The following is an 18,600-nucleotide window of genomic DNA, read 5'->3' on the forward strand; positions in this document are numbered from 1 at the left end:
CATTTTCCCGAGATACTACTTTGTTCCTTAACTCATTACCTCTTAGACTGTGACTGACAGGCTAATAAGCATCCATGAGAACACTTTATGTTTGCATGGGAGGATGAAACACAAAACACTCAAATCTGAGAAACCTTGAGCTAAACCTCAGGCTTCACCCTTCCTTCCTTCCTTCCTTCCTTCCTTCCTTCCTTCCTTCCTTCCTTCCTTCCTTCCTCCCACCCTTCCTCCCACCCTTCCTCCCACCCTTCTTCCCTTCTTTCCTCAGTCTCTCCTCCCCTCCATTCTTTCCACAGGAAGAGGTGGTCACAGTATGAGCTCACTGAAACAAAATTGTGCATCCTTTATTCAAATAGAAAACACACCTGGGTCAAGAGGTTGAAGAGACCACCCTTTAAAAATGTCATGTATTTTGGAATTCACAGGTCTGTTTTTCCCAGGAAGGTTTTTCACATCAGCTTTTTTGTCCTCTGAGCCAGGCACCTTCATGCAGTAATCCAGGAAGCCACTTGATCTCATTATCTCTGTGTACCCCTTCTCACAGCCACAGACTCCACCCTACAGTGCAGAAAATACATTCGTGGTTATACAGGAATTGTGCAAAGCCAGTGAAATCACTTAATATGCCCTGGCAATGCAGGGGTTTCAGAAGCTGATTTACCAATTGGATAGAGATCAAATATGTAATTCATCTTTCTGGATCCCAATGTCAGCACTAAATAACTTGCCAAGTTTTTCTAAATTGCTCATAATTTGGACACTTTCCAAATGGGACATCATATTTCCTTGAGAATAGAGTGTATCAGTAAGTCGTTTCTTCTCTTAGAATGTTTATAGCATTTCACCAACTTTTCATCTCCAACCACCCCTCACTGGCTTCAGATGCCTGCCCAGAGGTTCCCGTTTTCCCTTCTAACTGCAAAGGAGAGCCACAGGTGTGTGCACGTATTTCATTTGAATCAGGTGATGCTGGGTGCTATCATTATCCCAGATGCTAGATGTCTTTATCACCTTGTATCGTTGGTGCTTAACTAGTTGTGACTGGCTTTCTGCTCCTGGGAGGGAGGTCCAGGTCAAGGAAATATTCTTTACTGAAATCACATTTAAGGAAAAGATGTCTCCTCTCTCTCTCAATTACTCTTCATTGTAGTAACTCGAGTGTCTCACTATAAAACATCCTTACTTGACATTATGACAATGCGTCCTTTATATTTGCTTCTGCAGTTTCTGGCCACTTTCAAGTGTAATGAGTGTCTTTGACAAGTTGGCTATGGTGAACAATGAGACAAGGGTTCCTATCTGTCTTGGGAAGTGAATGAATCAGAAAATAATTTCTCTTAGTCCAACAGACAGACACCAGAAAATCAGAGAAAAGAGAAATTTGTGATTATCAGTCTCTACAACTCTGCCATTATGGCTCCTTATGTACAATTCACCTTCTGGCATTTTCTGAACGTATCTCTGCCCCTGATAGCCACTTAGGCCAATCTTCATCAAGCAGCTCGTCTTACTGGGATCATCAGTTGTTGACTAAATTTGATTTTAAGGAGCAGTAGCTACTGAAAATGAATAAAGCACCTGATACAGTACAAAAGTACAGATGGCAGCCAGCGAGGGAAGTGTGGTAACTAACTGCCCACAGTTCAGTGCATGACAAAGCTATAATAATACCATGTATTTTCAGTTGATGGGCATTATCACATGGTGACATTATTGAAGACGTCTTTGAAAGACGAATCTCTATTGTCAGTCTGAGAGAAGAGCTGTATCCAGTTAGCTGTATGTAACAAGGGTTTCTATGTTTTATTAACATGAATATTCAGAAGGTTTGGTAAAGGTAACTTATATTTTGCAAACATTGTCAGCCCAAATGAATTTATTTCTTCTTATTTTGTTTCTATTTTCTGCAATCCTATCTGTTAGTATTCAGGCATACATTCAGTATACTGGCCTGCCCTTGGGTTTCTGATGGGACATGTCCTCAGCTGCAGGCACTAAGAGCACCACCTGTGCATATTCATTATATTACCTTTTAGAAGGGTCCTGCCAACCTCCCATCTTTCTCTCTTCTCTTTCTGATTCTCTGTCTGTCTCCCCCTTCTCCTTCTCTGCCACTCTCTTTTCTTCTGCTGCTCCTGTCCCAAGAGGCCAGTCTCCCCCTCCCATCCCTCCTTTTCCCAGTCCATTTCCCCTAATTAAAAAACCCACCCACATGAACTTGGTCACATGGCGTCTTTCTCTTCTAGACACGTTTTAAGTTACAACACTAACCATATATTTTCTGTGGTAAAGAATTAACCCATCTTGAAGTAGAAGAGTCATAAAATATGATTGAATACCGAAATTACTTTCATTGCATTGCTTTTCAGGATACACACACTGCAAGAAGAAACCTGCCTCCTTAAGATATGCAACACAGCTTTAAAATACTATATATGCATTGCAACTTGTAAGAGCCACTAATTACAATACAGTGAATATTTGACATCAGTTCCCAAGCAGAAGTATGTGGAAGGAATGGGGGAAAAAACTAAAATCCTGCATACAAAAACCAAATAAACATACAAAAATAAATCCACCAAACACAAACACATATGCATACATGTGCATGCTCACCACACACACACACACACACACACACACACACACACACACACACAAGCACTTTTTTCAGTCATGATTGTATGTTTAACCTACTTTTAGCAGACTAAAACTTTACTCTATAAACATTGCAGTGTAACAAAAGTTACAAAAATATAAAAATATTGTCAAATATGAGCAGCATGTATATATTTAAAAACAGCTCAGTTACATGAAAGGTTAAAAATAGTGTGTATATATGAACTAAAAACAGGTTTTGGTAGATGGAGCACAAATTAGATAGACAGCTGAAGGGCAGATTTGGTAAACTGCAGTCTTGGCAATTGTTGTTCTCCCTCTAAGTGCCTCTAGATGGCGGTGTCAGCATGTGAAATTGCTGCCTGGCTGTAGCTGACTTGTGCACCTCACTGCATACATATATAACACTGAAATTATAATGCCTGTAGGGGAGCCCGGCATGTGACTCACCTGTGTGCAGTAGGAGAAAGGTTTCCTGCAAGCTGGAATGCACTGCCGAATAGCAGCAGGGCGTGCCTGAGGGGAGCAGCCGCCTACAAAGGAAATATCACTTATTTGCAAATTTATCTATGATAATCATATTTAAAAGTTTGCTATTCCTCTCTCATACTAGGGGCATAGTTGTCATTGTTAGCATCATTATTATTTTACCATGGCTTAAATGTATATGTCAGTCATATGCTACAACCCTACTTTATTAATCATTCTAGGATGTGTTTAAAAGGAGACATTTATAGAGTTTTTCCATGTTCATTGGCATCAAGAGTCTATTATGTGTCTATAATAGAGGGCAAAGCCTGTGGGCAGCTGGATCAGTACAAGAATTGATGAAATCTCTATTAGGTTCAAGAGCAGCAAACACAGCTGCTTGGAGACTCATTTCATGTATATATTTCTCCAGTTTCCTGGGTGGCTCAGCGAGGCACAAACTAGGCTGATTCAGAAAACCAAGTAAAAGAATGTCACTGTTGATTCATGCATCACATTGCTAAGCACTGTGTCAAGGATTTTATATGAATCAGGCCTAACGAACATACATGTTCACATATGGACCTCCCCTTCAACTGTGTGTAGAGGCAAATTCATGAAGTCTAGGGTGGACAGTCTGATGCTTAACATAGCACTTGCAGCTATGTAATCACTCATGCAGGGTTGTTTAAATAGGGAGTCAAAGGAAGTAGTGAGGTGTTTCTAAAACTCAGCCATGTATCACACTGGTTCAAAGTGGGAAGAGACATGAAATGCGTTTTGAGATAATTAGATTGAGAAGCTGATGCACTTAAGGGCAGTGTTTAAACTGTGTTCATATGATGTCAGTCAAATTTATAGGCTCTGGTCTTTGCAGTGCCGTAATTGTCAGCCAATTACACTTTGAGATGTGGCAGTTAGCACAAAGGCTTCAAGCTCAAGGCTATAGAGGAAGAGTCAGGCTTAGACATTTCCTGGGAATGAAGCAGCTACACTGTCACTATTGTTCAAAAAGAAGAATAAGACAAGTAACAGACACCGAAGCTAAAAACAAAACAAAACAAAACACAAAACCCACTGCAGTCCAGAGGTATTGCCTGGCGTTGAATAGTTGTGTGGATGTCAGGGGCGATGACCGCACAGCACCTGTCATTTTCACCATCCTGTCTGGGGACAGGACACTCAGTCCTCCAATCGGGGGTCTCCAGAGAGGACTACTCCAAGACACAGGGATGACAGGACATGGCTTTGGGGCTTTAGGAATGAAGTCAGGTTCTGGTTGTATTTGTCAGGTGATGCCAATGGCCCCAGCTCGCTTGTCTGATGGCCTCTCACGATGCGCTGAGAAGGTCCACTGTGCTAACACAGCCCTCACCAGTGTGTAAGCTTCTGGCCCACTGTGGGGCAGGAGGCCTTTTTTTTTTCTTTTGGTTCCTGGCTAGGCACGTTTAAAGAGTACTTAGTTTTATCAGCTTATGGAATGGAAAAAGTAGCTCAGAATAAATTACTGCATGGATTAAACTATGGATTAATACCAATAATGTAAAGCCATGTAAACAGGATGAAGGAGGGGCTGCGATTCTCCGGCCCCTGTGCGATTCTCTCAGCCTTGTATAAGCTGTTTGTCAGTGGCAGCACTAAAGTAAAATCAATGCTGATTTAATTTGCTTTGACAAGAAGACATCAAGAAATCTTTAAAATTATTGAGAAAAGCATTTGTACAATCACATTTTACCCTCTTTTAAGAATAAGGAATCTTTCCTTCAGACTATTTTTAGGCATGAAGTAATTGCCCTAACCAGGAAAACATTCAAAATGATCCTGCGGAGGGTGAACATGAGCATCCATAACATCTAGATTTTTCTTTGTGTCATCAATGCCAAAACATTTCAATTTGAAAATTGTATGTTTATCAACTGTGCTAATTTGGGCTGCAGAGGAGAGTAGGGCAGAGCCTGTGGGTCTGCAACTGATGCAGAGTGGAGCTCTCTGTGTCCACTGAGATGGCACATGCTTCAATACTTTAGGGACTGGTGTTTTAAACAAGCACACATCTTTCTCAGGTTTATCTGAGATCATGAATTTAGGACTGTTTTGTTGTGTTTCAACTGATCTGTTTAGCTTCTACACACTTTTTGAATCTTCAAATAGAATTGTTGCTTTCAAAAATGGGAGTGAGGTCTGATGAAAACCTCCCAGGAAGACCATCTGAAGCACCTGCTCTTCAACCTTGCTTTAATTGGTAAGTGAATTCCTCAACAGAAGCACACTGTGAGACCTTTCTGAAGGCTCCGTGTGACTCTTAAGAAGGAATACCTGTGACATTAAGGCCATCTGAACGCTGGCACCACACAGTCCGCTCATTATTGTTCCAAAGACTTGCTTTCCACGTGTAGTGATAACATTTGCCACCTGCAAGTGGATATGAGAACTGTAATTCTATTACATCTCTCTTACCAACAAAATAAATAAGCATCAACATGCCTAAGTGGAAACACTGAAAAATGACCTCATTACCTGTACAAGGTCTTGTTTCTAGAACCTGTTGGGGGCAGCTGTCTTGATTCTCAAAAGACTGGATTATGAATGTCCTTGACCTGGATTGGCGCCCCGTGGTCTCCAAGCTTCTCCCTTCAATGCAGGTTAACTCACACTTGCTCCATTCTGACCATGGGGTTATGTGGCAGTCTCCTGGGTAGTCACATAGTGCGGAGAGGGAGAAACATTGTGAAAAAAGGGACTAGATGTCAGCGACACGGATGGGGCGTACAAGGGGACATGGGGTGGAAGTGCAGGGACGTGGGCAGGCCCAAGTATCGGCAGATTTTCAGTCTGAAAGTACTGTTACTGGTGAAATAACTTATAGCTTAATCTAGTTTAGCAAAAGAGTGCAAAAATTAGATTGCTATAACTCTGCTTCAAGTCATAGTAGTCATGACTAGACAGGAGGTGGGAAAAACCGGGGAGGAGTTGGTGGAGGGAAAACTACAATCAGAAAACACCGAAGGAAAAAGTCTATTTTTAATAAAAGAAAAACAGAAAAAAATCAAAACGGAGATGTAATGATTTTAGTGACTCAGTTTCCAAGGATCAGCATAACATCATAAAGTGGATGTGCATAGGCACCATGGAAAAATTACAAGTAGGTCACTGGAACGAGATAGTTATACCTAAAGAATGTTTACTCAAATACCACTATACATAGTCATGTTTATTTGTAAATATAAACATATGGAGCCGACACATGGCACATAATTTAATATAAACATGTACATATGAATGATGCACATTTAAATACATGTGCAAAAGTAACATGTAAATGCATGTATGCATACACATACACATACTGTATTGTAAGGAAAACCTTGAATTATTCCGTGAAAGCTAAGTTGCATTGTTAGTATTAAAATAAAATAATCATTTTCTGTTTCTAGTGATGACCATCACATCTACACAGAATCTGTTAACAGTGAGCTGACAAGCTTCTTGCCTCACTCTTGCCAGGCTGTCTCTCAGGATCATCAATGCCAAGATCCAGACAGCATTCTGAATGTTGGGCAATATGGAGACATTGCTTGACCCACCTATTATCTAGATGTCGAATCCATTGCTTAGTGAGGCCAGTGAAAGGAGATGAGATTCTAGCTTAGTTTTTGTTTTCAAAGTCAGTACTCTTCTTTCTTTCTTTCTTTCTTTCTTTCTTTCTTTCTTTCTTTCTATCTTTCAAAACATTGCCATACCCACAGTTCACATGCATTAAATCAAATAAATAATTCAATATTGATATGATACAGATTTTCCAGGAAAAACGCAGTGTAAATAAAAAAATCAATAGATAACTGTGTGGGGCGCTGCTTGTTAGGGGAACTGCACACCTGGACAAGGCACGGAGCAAAGCTGCTTCAGGATTCCTTCTTGGAAGGGTACTTCTCCACACAGGGCATCCTCCACATGGACAGCTGTGTGGGATAGTGAGCCGTTGTGGACGACGCAGGAAAAGCTGCGCACCTGCACTCCTTCCCCACAATCTCCACCCTGAGAGAAGAAAGGATGCCCTCAGAATGAGCCAGATAGAATCCCAGAGCTTTGGTCCCCAGGGAAACCCCAACAACACAGAGCAGCTTCTTTCTCTTTGGAAGGTCCTCTCAACGGTTGACAATAAAGCATCGCCTAACTTCTGGGGTTGACAGGGAAAGTGACATAGAAACACAGGCATCTGCTTCAGAATTTATGCCCCCCCCCCAGAATCAGATAAGTTATTCTGGGGCTTGGGCAGAATTGACAAAATGAGAAAAACTGCATAATTTGTCTCCATGTATGTGAGAACATAGTCTGTTCTGCAAACACCTCCCAGAGAACATGCACAGCCCTGGGGCATGAATTTTTCTTTTATTTTCTTAATTTTTTCCTTTGCAGAATTTGGTCCTTTCTCACATGGATCAGGATAGGATTCAAATAAAACTCTGATTTATCTCTGCTGTTGTTTGAAGGTATTTTCCCAGTTTGGCTACTGTAATGAGTGATAAACTCTGAGGATGTTTGATGCTAGTGTCGCTCAGGAAGCTGGACAGTCAGGGAAATTCATACAGTGTTCCATAAACACAGAAATGTAGAATTAAAAGACTTGGGGGGTATTGAGCTCATTAATCTGCTGATGGAAATTTTCCTACTAAGGTTTTGGTAGATACTTATGAGATAGGTATCTTCACCAGGACTTTAGTTAGGAGTTTGCTGTATTACAACAAGCAGTCCTTTGGAAATTTGGATGACTTCAGCTGACAGCTGCATTTCCTCTCATATGCAGAGGAAGCAGAGCTGGAGGCAAAGCTTTGATGCTGAGGAGGTGCTGAGCCAGGATGTCAATGGGGAGGATCAGACAGGACTGAAACAAAAGAAGGGAGGCAAACCCAGGCTGGGCCACCACACACCGGACTCAGTGCCACGAACAACTGCAAATACGTCTTGGTTGCACACCATGTCTTCTAGATGTTCCATTCCATGCTTCAGCACTACCCATAAAGGACAGACGACTGGGTGGGAGAGGCGTTTACAATGCCAGAAACTCTTTCAGTTCTATTCTCACTAATCAGCATTCATTCTGTTATCTATTTTCCTATATAATCAAGTTGAATTTGTGTCAACTAAGTACAAAAGTTGGTAGAGGGCTAGTTTTCTAATTCCTTTTGCTATTGTGGCTACTCTGTGTCTCTCTGTGGACATAGAGAGAGATTGAGGAGGGGAGACAGAGACACAGAGAGACAAACAGACAGAGGGAGTCAAAGACACACACACACACACACACACACACACACACACACACAGATTGAGACTATCTCTTCATGACAGTTTGACAACTCCCTACACTAGAAACATAGGTTTCGTCTCTTTCTTTGTCTGTTCTGTCTACAGAGGATAGATACTCAACTCTCTGGACCTTGGAGATGCTGCAGCTCTTGCAAAATCAGGAGTGCAAAAAAAAAAAAAAAAGGACAATAGTTACAATAGTTACAGTAGTCAAGATAGTGATCCTGGGCATGGAGAAGGTGTTGTATCCACTCATAGGCCAGCTGTCACTAGTCAAGTGCGACAGCACACGCTTCTGGGCACATGGGAACTCACGGGCTGCTGTTAGAGAAGCAAGATGGCACAGACCACCAGCTTGGGGAGTTTCTACACAAGACAAGACAAGACTGAGGATATTCAGTAGTGAGATTTCAGTGATTCATAGTTAGCTGTGATCTAAAAATAGCAAATAGGAAATTCCAGAAACAAACAGCTTAGGTGTTTAACTGCGTGGCATTCTGAAGAGCATGAGGGAAGGTTTCCACCCCATTCTGTCCCACGCAGAATGTAAATCACCTGTTACGAACAGGTTCAAACCCTTCATGCTGCCCAACTGTCAGTCACATGGCAGTTGTCCTGGCCATCAAATCAAATGTTGTGATAGAACAGCGGCTGAGTTCAAGTGAGTTTTATTTATTTAATAACAGCTCTAAAGCACAAGGAAATGATGTATGTATCATTTGAGTGTATATTGTGGTACTTGATATAATTCACTATAGGTTAGCATTATTTCAGTGTGTCCAACTTAGAAATGAACTTTACTACAGATATTGCTTTATAAGAAAATTATTAAAAACTAGATTCAATATTCTCTGATTTCATGCATCCCCTGGCGATCTTGGAATGTATCTGTTATTCAAGATAAAACAAGAAAATGAAAAGAGTTCAACTGACAAAAAATTGAAATGTCTGTTTTGAGTAAATCCAAATTGTAGAAGTTTAAAGCATTAAGAATTTGAGGCAGTACACAAACTGGAAGCACCACACACTTTCTTAGAAAAAAAAAACCTTAATAGAAATTACATTTTGTTGATTTAGGAAAGTGCCTCAGTTTGTTCATGCTACTATAATAAAATACCTTATGCTGCGTAATTTCTAAGTGATGGATATACACTCCTCAAGGGACTCTGAGATGCTTAACATTATAGTGCTAGTGGGTGTCTCCTTATACATGGGACTTCTGCTTGTCCTCGGGGACAAAATGGCAGGTGCCTAGGGCCTTTCGTCATGAAGGTACAACCTTCCAACCCCCTCCTATTGATGCCATTCTTCTCTTATATTAGTGGTCAGTCTTCAACATAAGAGTTATGAAGAACCCAAACACACACAGCAGAGGCTGGATCACTCTATGACTATCATTTATTTATGAAAAGTACCATAATTTTAGGCCAAAATGTATCTTTGGAGAGAATTTTAAAATCACTCCACGGGATAACATTCAAAACAGATGTTCTAATAAAAATTCACTGCCTAAAATGGAAAATAACAAGAACGAACTGAAACTTCTTTCTGGTGGGGAGTGCTCTTTCATAACTTAGTGTCTGGATGATGGCTTTGCTGACTTTCCTATTTGCATTTTTGCTGATGCGTATGAGGACTTTGCGTATTTGGAGACAAATGTAAAGTTGTGAATGTGGGCTTTGAAAGTCCAGATATCTTCAACAGACAGGATGAATCGATGAGAGTTTCTTTTGACATCCCATCAGGCAGCTTGTGTAGCAGTGCAGAAAATGAGCCTGCACTGGGGATCATCTTAAAAACCAAGACAAACAGTGATAGGCTCCTACTGTGTATCCTGGGATCAGCCCACATTCATCCTTAATCTGCTGTACTTTTGAGGACAGCACCCACATGAAAAGAAATCAGCATCAGACTGACAACTCCATTCATGAACCAAGAATGCCCTTATGCAGAATGTATGCACTACAGTCTGAAGGCAGATACGCCTTCTTAGAGCAAGGGGGTAAATAGGGAGCAGTCCCTCATCTACCCTCACTGCCTTGATTTTTAGTGGAGTTTTGTTTACACTGAATTTTCACCTCTACCAGATGTGAACAGACAGATGACACTAATAAACATAGCCATAGTTCCAGCCACCTGTTTATTAGCAAATACAATTCATTGAGTTCTTAATTTCTGTGAGGTAAGTTCTCTAAAAAATATCTGCAAGAATCAATGTTCTCCAATTTCAGATTTGATAAATTGAAGATTAAATTTTTTGTAAAAAACATTTTCAGAGTAAACATGCATAGTTTTCCCCCTTTCTATTAGTACTTATGGTACATAATATAACAAATGATTGCATAGCACTTACATACTAATAATTATCTTTATAATTGATCAAGAAATACTAAGGTGTAAAGGCAAATGAAGAATGTAGGTTATACATGAACACTATAGCATTTTCTAAGAAGGATGGGAGTTTTGAAGGTGTTGGAAGTGATAGGGAGGGCATCGAGGAGTCAGTCAATTGCTACCCTCATAAGCTAGATAAGAAAATGGAGCTTGGAGTGTTTAGATAATTGGGGAAAAAGTGCACAGCTAAAACTTCTCATAACTGAACCACATTTAGGTTGTTAGATTCCAGAATCTGGACTCTTCATGAATAGACATGAGTGGCTGAGGAACTTGGGTAGGGCTAGCAGGATTTCTGAAGGTAAACCCATCCTTTTTTTTTGTTAATGTCTTTCTATGAAAATTATAAGCAGACTTGTCAAACTCTCAGTGCCATTTGCAAGCCTCCATGATTATTGCCTGACACTTTCTGAAGTCAAGCATTCACTGACATGCTGTTGCCACCATCGGCAGGCATCTGGTGGCTTTGAATGTGAGCAGACAGGAGTAGCAGGGAAGCATTAGGGAGAGCTGGTATTCCTTTGTATGAAAGGCCTGCATGTATTTTGACCAGCAATGTGCAAAACTTAACTATACATTTAAGAAAAAAGACACTTTCATGAACAGATCCCTATTATTTATTTCACAAAGAAATAGCAGACTTCAAGAAAGTCAGATGCATTTGGAACTCAGGGCAGTTAGCCCAGGTATTGTCACAGTACCCATTCTTTTGTTCTTCCACTTTATTTATGTCTTTTCTTTTGATCAAGTGGATGACTTTATCCGCTAGGTGGAGGAATGTAGCAGCTAAGAGTTTATGGTTGCTATGTCTTAAATTAGCTTCAAATCCACTTCAAATTCATGGGCAGGAACATTGACTGTCCTTGTGTAGATAAGTACCCGAGCACAAATGCAAACTACAGACATTTTTGAGAGATTCGAGTAGAGCAAGTCTCTTCTTGAGGCCATGAATTTGAAGCAGTTTTACTATTTCCTCAGTAAAAGTCAATTTTTGCCCCCATGGGTTCCTGAGGTCTCTAAAATAGTGCCTCATCAGGGAAGTCTTGACCCTCCACCCACCTAATGTCACCACAGACTATGGTCACTGCCCATTTTTGTCCCTATGGTTCTGGCAGATGCTCAATATGACAGCAACAGACTCCATTGGACTTTTGCCCAATGTGATCTAGCAGACAAGTTGGTGAACTTATCTGTCAAAGACAAAAAGGCTACTGACAACTGAGAAGGAAAAGAAAAAGTGCCAAGGCAGAGGAGGAGTGCATGCTGGGTAAGAAATGGAGTATAACCATCCTCTCTCTCTCAGTCTCTCTCTCCTTCTCACCCTTCACCTTCTGTGTTTGTTAACTATCATCTTCCTTGTCCAAACTGAAATGGCTCTTTAAACTCCCAATTTACTCTTTCAAACTTGTCATAATTATAAGGTGAACAATTTTGTTCATTTTCTTGATTTCAGTCATTTCAGTAGCACTTCAAATTGCCAAAGACTTCAGAGAGATCTTTAGATAAGTAGACAAGGGTTGAGTACTTAGAGCTGTTAGGTTACTTCTGAATTCATCAATCAGCATGACTACCTTATCCCCATAAAACAAAAACAAAAAGGAAAACTGCAAAAAAGTGCCACATAATTTTGTTCCTCTGAGACCTATAAAGATACATGGGCATTTAATTTCTGCAGTATTGCAAAGCTGCTCAACAGAGCCATTCTGACAGGGGCACTAAACATCTTTATAAGCATACCCTGAAGACTTTTTAATGCGTAATCAAAGTTATTGTTGTCTAATTAAAATATGCTTCCGAATATGGACTGAAGGATAAACTACTAAAAGACAGAAATCAAGAAAATCAATGCACCTTTTCTTAAGCCAGAAGCCAGAGAGAACAAGCAGTAGAAGATCTTTGCTGATCAAGCACAAGCTCAGGATTTGTGACATACAATAATGTCACAGGGCATTTATAGTTCAGGCCAATAAAAAAGTAATTATTCAGGAAAGGGTAGTAACCTTAGTTCATGTAATAATGTTAGAATATAGTTTTCATCCACTTTTCATCTTCTGCCCATAAGCAATGTGTTGTCAAAGCCAAAGTTAACTTTTAAGAAACATAATCCAAAGCAAGCTGTGCATTTCTAGAAACTGGGTTTTGCTTAATTAAACAATTCTTTGATATTCCCAGTGAGAAAAGGAAAAAAAAAGCATAGAATTCTTGAGGATGCCAAAGAGATCGGCAGTTCTGTGACCCAGCTTGTTATAATCAGTGACGAATAAATGGCTGTTTACTGTCTTAACAGTGCAACTCTGTGTGAAACGAACTCTTGCTTGCATTTTCCCGTGTTCTACATTGTGTTAAAAATAACATGTTCCCAGAACCTGGTGCTATGTAATGTATTCAATCACAGTATTTGAGGAGACAAGTGTTTTGTACATACTGAGAATCATTCTCTAATTGTTATTGCATGACCTACCTCCAATTTACATGCAGACCAGTTGCCAAGGACCCAGCTATAGCAGGGCATCACTGGGCAGGGTTTCTGCTGGGAGAGCTCTGTGGGACATTGCCGTCCTTCTCCTTGGGTTGGCATAATGATAATTCGATTCCGACTCATTCGACCTAAAATAATAAGGGAGGTATCACTTATTTGTTAAAGTCTGGCCCTGAAATGGAGGGAAGAATTGTTGCCTTGTATGTATAAGCTTTCATTCTATGACACTGAACTCTGTCCTGCCCCACCCACTCCCAGGTTTTTGCCATTTCAATTTAGATTTCAAAAGAGACATAAACTTCTCAATACTGATGTTCCAAAAGATCTGAAATTGCCTGGTGGTTGTGGAGCACACATTTAATCCTACACTCGGGAGGCAGAGGCAGGTAGAACTCTGTGAGTTCGAGGCCAGCCTAGTCTATAGAGTGAGTCCCAGGACAGGCTTCAAAGCTACACTGAGAAACCCTATTTTAAAAAACAAATAAAAAAATCTGAAATTATCCCCATCTTCTACATCAGTCTTCAGGTCTGAACTTTGTATCTCTGTCAAACTGGTTGATTTTGTAAATGCTATAATGACAATTTCTGTTAATAAATATTATTTATTAAGCTGTATTGTGGTCAAGACTTTTTGATAAGTAAGCATTAGCTATAGTGGTAAAATTGTCACATATATCTCCTGCTTCCAACAGGGGGTACAAATATTAAACACAAATAGAGAACGCTTCATGTTTTTGTCCACATAGGGTCTGAAATAATGAAATACAAAAATCACATAAGCCATTACTCCAAAACATTTTACAGGATGGTCACACCCTGAGCTTCTTACAGATTTCCCCCAGTTAATTCAATAAGACCAATTTTCCTAGAGACTGTGGGTCCATTTCTTACTTCATTGAGCACAAGGAAAAAATTGCAAGTTGGCTTATGTGGAGGAACCAATGATGCTTAAAAATCATATACTCAAAAAGAGGTACTCTAATGCCACAGCGAAGCGAAAGGGTGGATTAATACATGACAGGGTGAACAGTAGTGTTCCTCACACCACAGAAGCACTGCCATAATAGGCTCAATGGACCTAAGCTACTCAGTTGAACCCCCTTCTCTTTTCATGGCACCTTCATTACTGGTTTTTCTTACTGGTGAGTAATAGAACAATCTCAGAGAAAATTCTACCATTTGCCTGTATTACAGGTAAGTAAAATAAATCCGAAGCACTTAGGCCAGTTATCTAAAGTTAAACACTAGTCCTGTAGAGAAAGAGTCATACCTAGGATGCTTCAAGCATGCTGTTGGTTAAACAACAGGAAGTTAGGAGAGCTAACTACAGAAGACAGTCATGGGAGACACTGAAGGAATTTCTGATAATGGAAACTGTGTTGTGATAACATGGAATTGCTGAAGCATAGTGTATCTTGAGAACATAGCTCCTGCAAATGCATTCGGGAATTTCCCAGAATAATAAAATCAAATTATAGTTCAGGCATCATTCACAAAATGCCAATTTTAGCCTATGGACATATTTGGCTCATGATTTTCTATGAATTTTCGATCAACAACTCCTCAAATTTAAATTTTCTGTCTATTCTATTGGCCAAAGTACATATTACCTAATATATCATAGCTATATTATTTTTTGGTTTTGTAATTATATTTATAATGTAATGATAAAAGACCTTTTTAGGACCAAATAACTTTTGAGTTTTTCTTAACTTGATGGTGTGTTGATGGACAGTACTTTAGAATCATTTTATTTATTTCCAGGGAAGTGACAGATATTTTTTGTTGTAGATGAAAATGGAGGAGAAAAATATGACATTGCAGATGATATGAACAGAAAAGGAGGAATAATAGGGAGGGAGCTTTAGATGGGGAAAGAGATGGAGGAGTAGGGTAGAGCAAGAGTTAGGGGAATAACTAACATGGAGGATGCTTGAAAAAGCCATCTCTCTCTCTCTCTCTCTCTCTCTCTCTCTCTCTCTCTCTCTGTCTGTCTGTCTGTCTGTCTGTCTCTCTGTCTCTCACACACAGCACAGTATATTTATATCCATGTAAAAGTCTTTAGTTGGAGCTAACTTGCATAGTCTCCTCCCAGAAACGGAGGTTGCCAAATAAAAAGTTCAGTGCCAGATATGGGATTCCTTCCCTTGAGTTATTGGTTAAGAATGTCCTAGAGAACCCCCATGTAATACAGACCTTCCTTATTCGTCTACTAGAATTTGATGAAAAGATTCTACTGCTGATGCTAGTATACATATTGGCTATAGGGCATGGAGAAATCAAATTGGTACTGATGAGGAAGCTTCCTCCTTGTTGGTTCATTTTAGTAGTACTCGGAGGTACTGCTATGGGGGAGTATGGAGAAAAGTCATCAACAATCTTACTCAACTGCAAAAACTTGAAACTACAATAATTACCAGTGTGGCAAGGCATTCCCTGGGATGTAATAGTGGCATGAATTTTACAGGGGGTTCAGAACCACTTTCTGTTTGTATTTCCAGCCCACTCTACAGGAGGAAACATTTACCTCGTACTGTAATTCTTGTCAAGAACCCATAGTTGGGGAGCTCGCAAACCCAGATTATTCTGTTAAATGGATATAGTAAATTCATATCTCTGCCCATAGATTACTGTGTCTATCATACCTCACTGATGAAGATGTCAGGTTCAGCCACAAATGAGACATCTATATCACACCCTTCTGTAGGGTTCATGGACATTAAGGGAAAGGGTTAAGGAGATTAGAACAGCCAGTGGTTGAAAAGCATTAGTGTAAGGGCTAATGAGACCAGCTCTCAGCCCCTACCCAGGGTTCCAAAAGAGAAATGCTTCCCAGGAACAGAAGTAATATTTCTGTAGTAACTTCACACACAAGTAAAGGTCATACTCTTTATTTCATGTGTTCTTTATTGTTCTGTTTCTACTCTAATAATCCTGTCCTACTTCTAACTTATCCATGCTTCTTCTTCTAGCTCCTTTATCTTCTGTTCTAAGATCTGGTCTCCTCCAGGAGCCTTGAAGTGATAAAGAAATTACAAGAGTTGTTTCTCATTTGTCAAGAGCACATTCCTTAATTCAGGGCCTTAAACCACGCAGCCACTCTATCCCTGTACAAAAACATGTTCCTAAAGCAAGAAATTAGAGCTGAGCTCCTTACCATGGCAACACTAAGGCCCAAGGTCATAGGAGCAAAACCTTGACCAGACATTGGTGAGGGGCACAGTGCCCATTGACAACTTTGAGACACAGATCCATTGTTAGTAGACTGGCAAGTGAAGAATTGGCATGCTTTTTCTGCATAACCTTTCTTGGATATCCACGGCTCTGACCTTGTACATAGCTATAAGGTCTCAAATTTATGCTCTATTTACAAAATGACTTTAGTCTAGTTTGAACTTTCTCTGAGGTGAAAGTGAGCTAATTGTGTGTAATTAGTCTGAGCAAAATAACAAGGCAGGCTGTAAAGAGTCCACATCCTTATGGAACAAATAGATTCAGTTATGAAGCATGTCCCAGGATATATTTTATATATCCAAATTATATAGCTAAATGAAAAGTCATCTTCTAGACCACCCACAGATATATGTGCCAAGAAGATGGAATATTTTCATGAGGTAACCATACAGGCAGTGAGAAAACACCCAGAACTATTTATTCTTAGTGAAGAAATGAAGTTCTTAGGGAAGAAATCAAGTGTCTCATAAGAGAAACTACAGACAGGAGCAACTGGTTTCTACAGCCAGTAACTCCATGGCCTTTTCAGGTGGGGTCTCCATCAGAGAATCACTCACTTGGTAGGTTGGTCTGCTAGACACTAGTTATTACCTGCTGTATTGCTCATGGCCCCTGACACATTAGAGCAAAAGGGTGTCTTCTGGACATGATAGGACCTCTGTGTTCCTGAACTCAGAGCAGCAGAGGTGGCTTGCACAGGAATAACCCAATCAATGTCCTAGTAGGGAAGGGAAGGAGTTTCTGAGAACCTCCAAAGCAAGGAGCTATGGATGGCTTCCAGGGGAGGGAGGGTTATTTTTCTTTAAGGGTGTATTCCCTGGTAGGGAACAATGTTCCAGTGATAGCCCTCCACCCCCTACCATGTAACTCAAATTGTACTTGTGAGTTTTAAAGTAAAATAAAGGGGATATGAAATTGGGAGGGGTGAGGAGAGGTTGGGAGACACTATGGGGATGAAGGGGTGAGTGATGAGACACATTGTATAAATTTCTCAAAGAATTAGCAAAAATATTACAAACAGTGATGATGTTATTGTTTAAACAATGAAACATTCAGGGCAGTCATTGGGAACAAAGTCATAGGGATTACCCTATCTTTTACTATCCAGATGGGAAGATAAGATCTTCAAATGTGTCTGTCACTAGCAAGAAACATTCAGTAAATCTTTATTTAAAGATCCTTGTTATTCAGGGTTGTTTAAGTTTCAACAAAAATACTTCCATAGAAGACATGAAATTATGAATGGATCTGGACTGTTTACAGGTTCTACTATGTCACATTTTGTTTTTAAGTCAAGGATAGTTTGGTTATATCAAGTAGCTAATATATCCCTATAATTAAAGACTCATCAATTCTGGACTTTCAATCTAAAAAAAGGAGCAGGATAAACGCAGATGGTACCATATTGTGGGCTTGATCCTCCCAGAATAGTGATCCAGGATTCTCAGAATCCATTTCATAGTGGACAGAATCCTCAGCCTAGCCAGCATCTCTTAGCAATGATTATTCTATTAGAGGCCACAAGAAACGGAAGTTTGGAAAACCTAGTTTGTAATTATGAATTTTGCTGGGGGTGGGACAATGCGGAAGATATGGTCAAAATACAGGAATTGAAAATCACAATGGGGATGGAGGAAGAAGATTTTAAAACAGCTGAGGAACAGTGGAGGAAACTTGGACTTGGCACCAGTCATCCATAGTTGGAAACAGTTCTTTCAAATTAGTGGCTAGAAAATGATGTGACTGTATAAAAGTAATTTGAGTTCTCTGAGCACAAATTTCCTGTCCTGTAAAATAAAATGAAGAATACAGAAGGGCCTTATTATCTGAGGATAATTCAGGTTGGGGAAAATGACATTTAGAAGTGAGTCTCTTTTAAATGGAAATGAAATTATTTTTAATAAGTACTAAAAATGTTTAAATGGGATTCTTTTTCTGGAACTTAGAAGCCTTTAACTGAGTTTACCCAATGTCGAGTGCCATACAGATCATAATTATGAGTGTGTGTGCTCACCATCAGGAGAAAGAATACATCAGTCATGCAGGTTTCTTGCATAAGTTCCTGATTACACCATGAAAATCCATTTTCCATGACTGGTACT

The 18,600-nt window shown here is 39.9% G+C and overlaps 1 protein-coding gene across 2 annotated transcripts in view; it reads right to left on the reverse strand.

Annotated features, from left to right (window-relative positions):
* Thsd7b (thrombospondin type 1 domain containing 7B) overlaps positions 1-18,600 on the reverse strand; it is an 866,887-nt gene that overhangs the window by 13,153 nt on the left and 835,134 nt on the right. For both annotated transcript variants that reach the window (XM_040738481.1, XM_040738480.1), the window contains 6 exons: positions 13,247-13,392; positions 6,963-7,122; positions 5,605-5,778; positions 5,404-5,499; positions 3,070-3,152; positions 366-558 (listed from right to left, as the gene is read on the reverse strand). In XM_040738481.1, coding sequence (XP_040594415.1) covers positions 366-558; positions 3,070-3,152; positions 5,404-5,499; positions 5,605-5,778; positions 6,963-7,122; positions 13,247-13,392 — 852 coding nt within the window. The remainder of the gene's footprint in view (positions 1-365; positions 559-3,069; positions 3,153-5,403; positions 5,500-5,604; positions 5,779-6,962; positions 7,123-13,246; positions 13,393-18,600) is intronic.

The sequence above is a fragment of the Mesocricetus auratus genome, unplaced genomic scaffold (assembly GCF_017639785.1).
Source record: "Mesocricetus auratus isolate SY011 unplaced genomic scaffold, BCM_Maur_2.0 Super-Scaffold_100676, whole genome shotgun sequence".
Taxonomy (NCBI): Eukaryota; Metazoa; Chordata; class Mammalia; order Rodentia; family Cricetidae; genus Mesocricetus; species Mesocricetus auratus.